Source organism: Empidonax traillii, unplaced genomic scaffold (genome assembly GCF_003031625.1).
Source record: "Empidonax traillii isolate 1590-97213 ecotype Southwest subspecies unplaced genomic scaffold, ASM303162v1 scaffold52:size1600334, whole genome shotgun sequence".
NCBI classification, from domain to species: Eukaryota; Metazoa; Chordata; class Aves; order Passeriformes; family Tyrannidae; genus Empidonax; species Empidonax traillii.
Genome location: NW_020955245.1, coordinates 446543 through 457587, shown reverse-complemented (window position 1 = coordinate 457587; position 11045 = coordinate 446543). Strand labels below are relative to the sequence as shown.

The 11045-nt window shown below is 47.5% G+C and overlaps 1 protein-coding gene across 3 annotated transcripts; it reads left to right on the top strand.

Moving 5' to 3' along the window:
• The first annotated feature begins 756 nt into the window (after positions 1-756).
• On the top strand, positions 757-11006 carry SPG21 (SPG21, maspardin). 3 transcript variants are annotated; one of them, XM_027879198.1, is made up of 10 exons: positions 757-933; positions 2537-2594; positions 3807-3900; positions 6532-6693; positions 7504-7584; positions 8205-8350; positions 8862-8970; positions 9420-9527; positions 9903-10043; positions 10346-10965. In XM_027879198.1, the coding sequence occupies exons 3-10, from the start codon at positions 3838-3840 to the stop codon at positions 10469-10471; spliced, it is 936 nt and encodes a 311-aa protein (XP_027734999.1). In that variant the 5' UTR covers positions 757-933; positions 2537-2594; positions 3807-3837; the 3' UTR covers positions 10472-10965. The 3 variants fall into 3 exon arrangements, with proteins under 3 accessions (XP_027734999.1, XP_027734998.1, XP_027734997.1); XM_027879197.1 differs by lacking the exon at positions 2537-2594; XM_027879196.1 differs by lacking the exon at positions 757-933 and having other exon boundaries at positions 2594-2693; positions 10346-11006.
• The last annotated feature ends 39 nt before the right edge of the window (positions 11007-11045 follow it).

Sequence of the window (11045 nt, the reverse complement as noted above, 5' to 3'; positions counted from 1 at the left end):
CGAGGCATCATGGGAGGTGTAGTCTGTGACAGACTGCCTCGGTCTGCCCGCGGTTCCCTCTATCGTCCCCCCAAAAAAACATTATCTCAGGTGATTCCTGCCTTTCATTCTTCTTCCTGTACGCTGCGTGAGAGGGGTATTTCCCTTGGATGGCAGAAGTAATTTAAAAAAAAAAAAAAAAAAGCCTTTTGTGGAAATTATCACACTGAGACGGAGGGTGGAAAACTTCAGGCAAAACGAGTTTAGGAGCGGATACACAACGATGCCCCGCGTCGTGGGGTGATCTTCAAGCAGAGCATATAAATATATATAAATACATGTTGTCTAACGAAGCGTATCCTTTGGGCACGTCCCACGAAGAACGCACCTTTAACCGGCAGGTCACTGTAGCTCTGTTTCAGCTCACCTGTTTATCACGTACCAATTAAATGGAGCTAATTGACCCCCACCCTCTTGATGATCAAGAGGAATGACTCACTACCACCTGTCAGAGAACAGGTTGCCCAGAGAAGCCATGGCTGACCTGGGAGCGTCCAAGGCCAGGTCGGAGCAACCTGGGACGGTGTCAGGCGTCCCTGGAGAAGCGGGGGGGAGGGAATGATTAAGTTTTACAGTCCCTCCCCCTCCGAACTGTTAATTAAGGAGGGCACGTGACTGCCGCCCTGGCCGCCATGGCGGCGCGAGCGCCACGGGCCCCGCCCACCTCGTCCCGCCCATCGGGAGTCACGTGGGCGGCGCGGGCGCAGCACCCGGAAGCGGCGGCCGGCGCGTGCCCCCGGCCGGGCGCGCGGGGCGGGGGGGGGAAAGGCGGGGGATCCCGATCCTTATCCTTGTCCTCATCTTCATCTTCATCCTCGTCCTGCTCCTCATCCTCGTCCGGCATCCTCCACCGGGCCCTACCGGCCCGTGAGCGCCCAGCACCGACCGGGCAAGGTAGGGGTCCGCCGCCGTCGCTGTGGGGACGACCCCTTCTGCCTCCGTTTCTCGGGGGTCTCTGAGGGGCCGCGGGGGTCTCTCGTTGTTTGGGACGGTGTTACCGCTGGAGGGGCTGTGCCGGGGGGTCTCGGGGCTCTGCGGGGGCGGGGGGGGTGTTTTAAGATCTGGAGGGACCCCTGAGGGAGGGGACTGGGACTCGGCCACGAAGCCCCGCCCTGGGGTTCATTTCCCCGGGGGTCTCTCAGGGAAGCGGTCGCCTCAGCCGGTTCTGCGGGGTGGGAGGAGGAACTCAGGCTGAGGGGGGGTTTGTCTCCTTCCCCTTGCAAAGCCGGGGGGGCTGACTGTGGCTGAGGAGAGGGATGGAGCAGGGGCTGGGGGCAGGGAGGGGGGGAATGTTGCTGGGGGAGAGGGGAAGGTGCTGCCGCCGTGCCCCGTTACCCCTAAACCTTTCCTTTTGCCTTTCTAAATCAGTAATGATGGGAACATGTCGCTGGTGTTGCAGCGTAACTCACAAGGAGGGTGCTCGTCATCCGTAGGTGATTCTTCCTGTAGAGGAATTGGGTTTAGGAGATAGGAGTTCTTCGGGTTGTTTGGTTTTCTTAAAAATGAAAATCGGGTCTTCAGAGCCCGGTCAGGTTCTTTGTGGTCTGAGTTACCTTTAGTGGCTGAGCTCCTGTTTTGAGTTCGTGGTTCAGCTTTTCCGCAGCTGGAAAGCACGTGTTGTTGTTGTTGTTGACATGAGCGTTTGTGTGTGCCAATTTAATGCTGCATTTCTGTGCCAAAGGGGGAAAAAAAAGGCATTTCAGTAACAGGACATCGACTTCAGCAAAAGCTTCTTTAATCAAAGAGAAGCTGTTTCCTCTTTCCTGGAAAGAGAGGCAGCCCTTAGGAGGGATGGGCATAGATTTCGAAGGAAGCTGGGGGAAATCAGCCCAGGTGTTACAGGCCAGTGCTTCACTTCCAAGTGATAACAGGTGAGAGCTCAAAATTTAGATCTTAGGTGGACTCCAAACTCACTGTGCTGTGAGACAAGGTGCGGGTGCAGGACAAACTTCACCTGCATGGGACCCTTTCCTTACCCAGTGTCATGACACAGCCCGCAAAAATCAGCCTAACGGTGCTGAAAGCCTGAGGGGGCAGAAGCAGGGAGGTGATCAGGATGAGGAAAGATCTGCCAACCCTCTCTGGCATCCGGAATTGTCAGCAGAAAGTCTCCCTCTCCGGCGCCTCCGTGTCCGTGCGGTCCCTGGCTGTGACTTTTGCTTCTTGGCCCTGCCAATATAACACTCCGAGATAATGTGTGTTTTTAAGGACATTTCCTGTAATTTGTGTCTGCCACAGCTTTGTCACGCTGTTGTTTGCTGAACAGCTTTTAGAAAGCCTCTGGTGTGTGGTTATAGAGCGGGATTAGTCTGAACCACTGCTTCCTTTCTCCAGTGGTCCCCCAGTCCAGAAACACATCCTTGCACCTGCTTTGCTTTGGAGTTAGATGGTTTTCGCTTTTGCTGTGTTTTCACCTGCTGCCAGACTGTGACAGAGAGCAAAAGAATTGGTGCAAGCACCAAAATGAAACTACAAATTCAAAACAGCAGCCCCACAGGTGAGCTCCTCACCTGAAACCCTTGGACACGAGAGGTGTAGCTTGTGCTCTGTGGAAGGTGTGTGTTGTCCTGCAATTCAGAAAGTACTTCCTCTTTTAGAATTCATGTTTTCTGCACCTGGAACGTTGCAAATGAGGACTGAGAGATGAGGAAATTGTAACTAACTGTTAATCCAGCTGTAACCCTGTAAGCTGGTTAAGCTGCCCACCGGCAGCTCTCCTGCAGGGAGAAATGAATTGCAGTGACTCACAGAACACAACGAGGTCTTATTTTATGAAGAATTAAGAAACAAACCCTATTGATTTAGGCTTGGCAACTGTTAAGTAACAAGAGCAAAAGTTTCTTTGTTTTTTGTTGTGCTCAGTGCTGTGTCGTGAATGCATGAAAATAATCTCCTGAGGCAGTTGGCTTTCAGGGTGAAGCTATTGAGTCTCCAAGCTTCAAAACTGTTTGATGCCATTTGTTGTATAAATGGAAGCTAATGGTCTCTTTTAAGCTGCTTTTAAAAAAAAAAAAAAGAGTTAAATCTTGGAGTTACCTCAGTGTTTATTACTAATTAATGGAGTATTATAAGATGCTCATTATGTGTGCTTGGACATTCTGACTGGGGAGTGAATTAGTGGCATTCCTGTGCGGCCCCCGACTCTGAATCAGTTTGTTCAAAATGCATTAATTGTCGTGTTTCAAAGGTCTCTTCACTGGTAACTCCTGACAAGAGTCTGCTTCTGCGTGGATAGAATTGAAATTTCAGGATTCTTCTGTAAATTAAGCCTCGGGTCAGATGATGTTCCTGATGTGCTCTGGGACTTCTCTGGGTCAGTTATACTCGGAGGGAAGGATGAGGTCTGAATACTGAGACATGAAGTGATGTCTGTGGTCTGAGCTGCTGAGAGAATTGTGTGAATATTTATTAGCTAAAATCTGGAGTGCTTTATCAATTTAAAACAAATCAAAAACAGGCTTTAAGCCACTTAGAGCCTGCAACACAATTGACTTTCTCTGCAGCTGTCCCAGGGGAAGGCTGTTACAAAACCATCATCATTTCACAGTTAGGCTGGTGCAGTAAGGCAGTCAGGTGACTGCCTCTTGAGGGAGTAATTACATGGTTTGTGATGAAAACTGAGCAAAAGTAAACTTGGTGTGAGTCAGAGGTAGTGCCGTCAACTGATAGGAGCAGATCACCCTGCAATGCTTTATGTCCATGGCACAGCTTTCCAGTGCTGCCCAGGGGAAAGCTGTTGTATTGATTTCTCACTTTCTCTTTTGCAGGCTGACCCAGACTGAGGTTTTTCTAAACATCATGGGAGAGATTAAAGTCTCTCCTGACTATAACTGGTTCAGAAGCACGGTTCCTCTTAAAAAGGTATGTACAGCTGGAGTTGTCTCCTCTTGTTTTGTAGTGGGGAGGGAAACCGAACTGTGTGGTTAATGCAGGGTAGGTGTGGCTGTGCTACTGACCTGCTTTATCTGCTGAACTGTTGCCCCACGTGTCACATGAGTGCAGGAAAGCACACCCTTCATTTCCACGTGTTTCTCAAAGGTCACTTGTGCAGGTGGTGGGGAGCAGAGACTCCCAGCTGTGGCCCACAGCAGCAGTACCTGCTGTGCTGATCCCAGCCATGCCCGAAGAGGAGACTCCAAGGAAATAGCGTGGGCTGGGGATCACGTGTGGCCTCAGAGCTGCCTGTGTGCACTGCACCGAGCCAGGGCACTGCCCCTGTGCTGCCAGAGCCACCTCCACTGTCCCTACCCATCATCCTCAGGCCAAAGCAGCACCTAAAGGCAACTTCTCAGCAGTTGGACTTCCCACACAGTTACTGAGAGGGGGAAGATCCTTAACCATGGTGGAAAACCCCAAATGGTTTCTTCTGCTGCGTGCCCTTTAGATGTCTTTCGCTTAATCACTGTCCAACAAGTTTCTCCTCTCATTTGCCGTGCTGTTGCCTTCAGGCAGTGCCTCACTAGGTCAGCAAGGCCGGGAGAAAGTGTTTCAGTGGAAAGAGGTGTGGGTGCTCCGAGTCCCTGTTCCGTGGGATGCCGTATGGTGAGCTGGAGGTCACGGTTACAGCGGTGCTGCTGCCGTGGGGACGTTGTGACACCGCAGCTCAGTGCCAGCAGCCACTGCCTCCAGCTGCTGGGAGAGCTCAGGGTTTCATAACTGGGGACGGGTGTAAACTGAAGCTGATGGTGACCTGGTGACCTTCAGACCAGGGAATGCCTCACCCTCCTGAGTGGCTGCTCAAAATCAAGAGATGCCAGTTGTGAATGTGGGGTGTGAAGAAGATAAAAATAAACAAACTAGTCCTGGTTACTGGAGAGAGAAGGAAAAAAAAAAAGCCCAATTTGAAGATGTAATTGGTATCTGAAGCTGTCTTTGGGAATACATTTGCCTGCATTGTCCCCCCCAGAAGTGCAGGAAGGGATGACAATCCTTGGTTACTGCTGTCAGATCAACTTAAGGAAGCAGAGCCAGAGCAGTTTGTTGGAGAATGGGCTGAGATGTTTCTCCTGACAGGCTGAGGAAATGCATGGCTCCATCACCCTTCCTACCCTGGTCAAATAGAGGAAGTACAGCACAGAAAATAACATTTCTTAACTGAATCTCTGGCTTTACCTGAGAGCCTCCATTGACATACCCTGCTCCCTGTCTTAGATAAGTCACTCCTAAAAGTCTTCAGCAAGGGACACCCTGGCCCTGCAAAGCTCAAGGGAGCCACCCTGAACAGGTCCTGCATTTATGATGGGAGAGCTGAGGATGGCAAGGCCTGGTGGCCCAGGAGTTGTGTTCAAAGGGTAGTTTTTGGAGGGGGTTGGGAGAGCTTTTGTAGAAAGTTTATGTTTAAATGGTTTCAATGGTCTGGAAGCTCTGGTATGCAATCTTCCTTTTTTTTTTTTTATAGAGACTTTAGAAAACAACAGTATCATGTGATTCCTCACATGCCCCCAGAGCCTGAAATACTGGCTTTATTAGGAGCAGATTTGTTAGTCAAGCAAATCTGATTTGTGATACACTGTTCTCTGATTGCTGAGAAGCTTAACTGCTGGGTTGGAAAAGTAAATTGTGCTTGTATATAACTGTTCAAAAAGCTGTAAAATCTTGATAGAGAGGAGATGAATTCCCACTGTGTGACACGGGCTTTCCCCAGAGGTTTGTGCTTGTAGATCTGGTACGAACCACATGCCTATCTCTGCTGGGTTGTGGAGTTGAAAGGACATTTTAATAAGCAAAACAGTTTGCTGGTAGAACAGGCCCTGTCAAAACAAGTCAGGCTCCAGCAGTGCTAGAAAAAAAGCCCCAATTCTTATACTTTTGAAGATACTGATGAGTACGAGGAGCTGCTTATTAATGGTAGCACCTCATGTGTGAATAATCTGCCTCAGCCAGCCGTGTGTCCTGGGCGCTCCAGATGCTCCTGAGATAATACCAGATGATGGAAGTGTTTTTCCTCCCAGCTCTGCTTTGCAGCGCTGTCCTGGGAGTTGTGTGTGTCTCTGGCAGGCAGCTCTAAGAGTTTCAGATCAATAACTCGTGGTGGTAGCTGCTTGATTCAGCAGGCCTGCATGGATCCAGACCTGTAACATCTTCTGTCCGTGGATGCAAACCTTGATGGCTGTTTAAAAACCTGTCCCTGGGGCAGTGCTGGCTCTTCCAGCCTCCAGCTGCTGCTCTTGGTACCCTGAACTGACCTCCTGGGTCTCTCCTGAGCACGAGAGTTCCTTTCCTGAGGTGCAGTTCCTTGTCCAGCTTATCTCAGGCTGCACAGAGCATTTGGTGCATGGCCACAGTTCTGTTCCGGGTGTGTCCACACAAACATTGTCATTCCAATTAGAAAGCAACCTTAGAGAGGAAAGCAATTGTGAAGAATAGTAAAAGATGGTCATGAGTATGATAACATTTACTAGATGATGGAAATTTCTAGAAGTAATCCTGGGAGCTGGCTGAAGAACCTCACTTGTCTCGTGTTCCTTGTCCCTCCTGTGCCTCTCTTTCCAGATAATAGTAGATGATGATGACAGTAAAGTCTGGTCACTGTATGATGCAGGACCGAGGAGCATTCGCTGCCCACTCATATTTCTCCCTCCTGTAAGTGGAACTGCAGATGTGTTTTTCCAGCAAATTTTGGCACTGACTGGATGGGGCTACAGAGTTATTGCTGTGAGTATCCTCAGTCCTGTGTTGGAGTTGGTGTGCTCGTGCTTGTTGCTCTGATCAGAACTTGGATAATGAACTCCTAGTTTTGACTAAGGGAATCCACCAAAAACTTGCTGCTAAGTTGCGCTCTGGAGTAGGTAGGGTGTGGATCCAGGCTGGAATCTGCTGTGTGTTCACAGCAGCATTTACCCAAAACCTTGTGCATGCACACAATTAACTTCTCGGCGTTTTTTCCCCCCTGTGTGTCCTGGACACGAGTCATTTTTGCCTCCAGCTGAATCTTTGTTAGCCCTGAGGCAAACACAGGAGTTGAGGGTTTCCATGTTTTCCTTGAGGATGGTGGATAATGAGGTTCTTAGCCCATATAATACCTGCAAATGCAATGTCACTCCTTCAAACCCAGCCTGCTTTTCTGTGGCTTCTCAGCTCCTGAGCTGAACTGAAATGGTTGATTCGCACCACATTAAACAACCTGGTTTTAGGAGCCCTGCTGTGTCTCTCGCAGCAGTTAATGATTTCTGTAGCTGTTAAACGCTACAAAATTATTGAAGAACAGTTACAGCCTCCCCTCCCACTGACTACGGGATGTGGCAATGCTGCACTTTCCCCAGCAAAGTTGCTCTGCAGCACTGTGTGTGTTTTTGTGTAAGAGAGGGGGAGGTGTTTGCACCCTTGGGCTGTGGGGACCTTGCTGAGGAGCCTCACCCTGCGAGAGAGGCAGGTTGATGTCCTGAAACCTTTAATGTGAGAACTGGTATGACTTGGAAGCAGGTTGATCTGAGAGCAGCTTTTCCTAACTTTGTGTTATTTTAGTTGCAGTATCCAGTGTACTGGGATCACCTCGAGTTCTGTGATGGATTCAGGAAACTGTTAGATCACCTTCAGCTGGATAAAGTGAGTGCCTGGAGATGGGAAAGTGGATGGATCCTTGCAGTAATAAAACTGATATGTGAAAGTCTTGTTTAATAGCCAGTGTGTAAAATAGGACACAAAAATGCAGGCTATAAACAAAGAGGGTGCTTTGTATTGCCATTTCACATTTGAAACTAGTTTATTTTTGAAGGTGAATACTCTTGGAAATTGTAACACTTGGCCTTAATTCAGCTGCTACTCTATGCTTATTAAATTGTATGGGTTGACTTCAGTTTTTCATGAGATCCCATGGAAGTTATCATTCCTGACTCACATAGTACAGAACAGCACAATCAAGTTCCTTGGACTGGAATAGCTGTGGAGAACAAAGTGAAATAAATGTTCGGGGGTTTTTCTTAAGCTTGATGAACACAAAGAAATCTGCACTGTGATTCCGTGTGGAACATTTCCTTCTGTCAGTATTTATCACATTTATGTCACTCTTAAAAACAGAAGATTAATGGAATAGTGATTCTTTCAGAAAAATGGGTTATGGGGACAGGGTAAACTTGAACGACCTACTTTTGTAATCAAACATTGTGGCTCAGAGGTCACATTTCACAAGTGTAACGTCATCTGTTTGGTTTTTTTCCTTGAATTAGGTTCACCTTTTTGGAGCTTCTCTGGGAGGCTTTCTGGCTCAAAAATTTGCTGAATACACACACAAATCTCCCAGAGTTCAGTCTCTGATCTTGTGTAATGCCTTTAGTGACACTTCTATCTTCAATCAGACATGGACAGCAAACAGGTAAGGAAGACTGGGACAAGCAAGCAGACTTATGGCATTGTTTTGCAATGAAATGTCCCACTGATTGGGTTGGACATGTGTCTAACCTGATTCATCCTGGGTAAGGGAGGTATAGGATGGAATACTCATGACTTTTAAAGGCATACCACAAGGGGAGTGGAAATTTTGACAGCTGAGATTGTGGAATTAGACAAGTTGTTCTGTGATCCTCTGTGGATGTGTGGTCAGATTTAAAAACTCTGCCTGTTTTCTAACAAAAGAAATTTAGAGCAAGACAAGTGTTGCTCAGCATGTTTAAAATACTCTCTTGCCATGTAAGATTAAAAGCTTCCCAGAACATTTCAAGCACCAAGCTGCCATGTTTTCCATCTTTCTGCTCTTAAAGCTTTTTCAGGATTTCATTTGAAGTTGAGGCACAAAGTCTGTGCAAGGAAAGGGAGTGTTTATAGCAAACATCTCACTGCTGGAGTCCTCGGTGACTGAAGATTGTTACATCTTGTTTCTGTTCTAGCTTTTGGCTGATGCCTGCTTTTATGCTGAAAAAAATTGTCCTTGGGAACTTTGCATCTGGTCCTCTAGATCCCGAGATGGCAGATGGGATTGATTTCATGGTGGACAGGGTAGGTATCCCTGTGCTCTAATGGCTGTGATGTCACTCCCTGTAGATTGACTGAGCAGGAGGGTGAAGGGATTTCTGTGCTTTCTTCTTTCCCTGGTCCAGGAGGGAGGAATGGATCTTTAGCAGGTGCTGACTGTCACAGCCCCAGCAGTTTAACTGGTGTGGTGACTTTACCTTAGTTCTGTTTATTTATGTAGATCAAGAGAGAGGAAGTTAAGGAACTAAGATGGAAGAGGAGAAAGTACTGGGATATATCTGTAGGCCATTCCCTGGGGGTAGGAGCAACTAATGGAACGTGCTCTAAATGTTTGTCTCATGCAGAGTAATACTGAGTTGGAATTATTACCTTCATCCCTTTAAAACTATCTTCTCTCTGGCTTTATTGTTCATATTACTTTCACTTCCTGCAGTGAAATATGTTATTAAATCAGTGTTTCTCTCTCCTGCAAGCTGGAGAGCCTGGGGCAGAGCGAGCTTGCCTCAAGACTCACCCTCAACTGCCAGAACTCCTACGTAGAACCTCACAAAATCCGAGACATCCCTGTAACCATTATGGATGTAAGTTCAGCTCGACTTAGTTCTTTTCCTAAGCAGCGTTTCTTCCCCTTGGCAGATGGGCTTGATATTCCATTAGCAACTTAGTAAGCATTTGCAGCACGTAACTTTGTATTTAGGGAAGCCTTGTGCTGACTGGGCAACACTGTGACTCTTCTGCGCTACACCGAGTTGGATGTTCCCTGCAGTAACTTGGCCATAGGTTCCAGTATCACAGCCTTGGCTTTCTAGATGTCAGTGCCCAGCAAGTTTGCTTGTTTTCATTTCATTCCACTGTTCCACAAAGAAGCTGAGAGTCACTTCTAGCAGCAGCACAGAGCCAGTCTGATGTTAACAAGAGCTGAGATTCAGAGCTGACTGCTGGGACTTGTTCCGTAGGTGTTCGACCAAAGCGCGCTTTCGACGGAAGCGAAAGAAGAAATGTATAAACTTTACCCCAACGCCAGGAGAGCTCACCTCAAAACAGGAGGCAACTTCCCCTATCTGTGCAGGAGTGCCGAGGTCAACCTGTATATTCAGGTGAGTCTCTAAAGTCAAACTCAATCTACAAACATGTTTAGCCACAAGAGCAGCAGGAAACTCCTGCTCTGTGCTTGCTTTTGTTTCTTGACTTCCCCGAGCTCTGTGTGCTCGGAGATCTCTGATAGCAAAGGGCAGGGCTGGAGCAGCCACATGCATGGAGGGACAGCTTTTGGGGGTTTTCTGTTGTGCTCCAGAGCCATGGTTTCATCCTCACAAAAATTACTTGGGAGGACTGTTTCTCTTTTACCGAACCAGTGTGTTTCTACAGCTGTTTCCGTGTCACTTCCCGTGTCCCACAGATCCACTTGCTGCAGTTCCACGGTACCCGGTACGCAGCCATCGACCCCTCCATGGTCAGCGCAGAGGAGCTGGAAGTCCAGAAGATCAGTCTTCACACCAGCAACGAGCAAGAAGAGCAGCAGTAGGCTTGGGAGTGCCAGTGAGATGGAGGCATCGCTTTGGTGGTCTTCCTGTGTACAATCAACTGTTCCCACTCTGCCTTTTCCCTTGTGTTAGCCGATTATCACTGTGTGATTCCTACAGGATCAGCAGTCAGTGAACTACCCACGGACAGAAACCTCCAGCAGTGTAATGGGATAGATCTCTTTAATTTTTAGTCTTTGGATTCAAGGAAGCATCTTTGAAGACTACACTTTTAAACAATAAAGACATTTTTTTCTACCAAAGTCTTCACTCTCATGTTCTTAAGCAGAACAGTATATTTCTTTTTATATTTTTCACTTGGCTGTATATATTACCACATGCAGATTGTGTACTTATAAGCTGACATATATTTTTGTTGAATGTTTGATTTAAAAGATGTTTAAGTGACCATATTCCCATCACTTATTTGCTTCTTACATTGTGCTGTAACTTAGTTTGTTTCTATTTGAAATAAAGCATTTGACTTTTTAACTTTCTTGCAGCTTAAAAATGGTTTTCAATAAGACTTCACTTTCAGCAAGTGTCTCTTGTTTTGACTCCAAGAGAACAACAGTG

Excerpts from the sequence above, each read along its gene's own strand:
- SPG21 (XM_027879196.1), top strand. Across the intron at positions 3,901-6,531 it reads GCACGGTTCCTCTTAAAAAG|ATAATAGTAGATGATGATGA; the intron begins GTATGTACAGCT and ends CTCTCTTTCCAG. Across the intron at positions 9,528-9,902 it reads TCCCTGTAACCATTATGGAT|GTGTTCGACCAAAGCGCGCT; the intron begins GTAAGTTCAGCT and ends CTTGTTCCGTAG.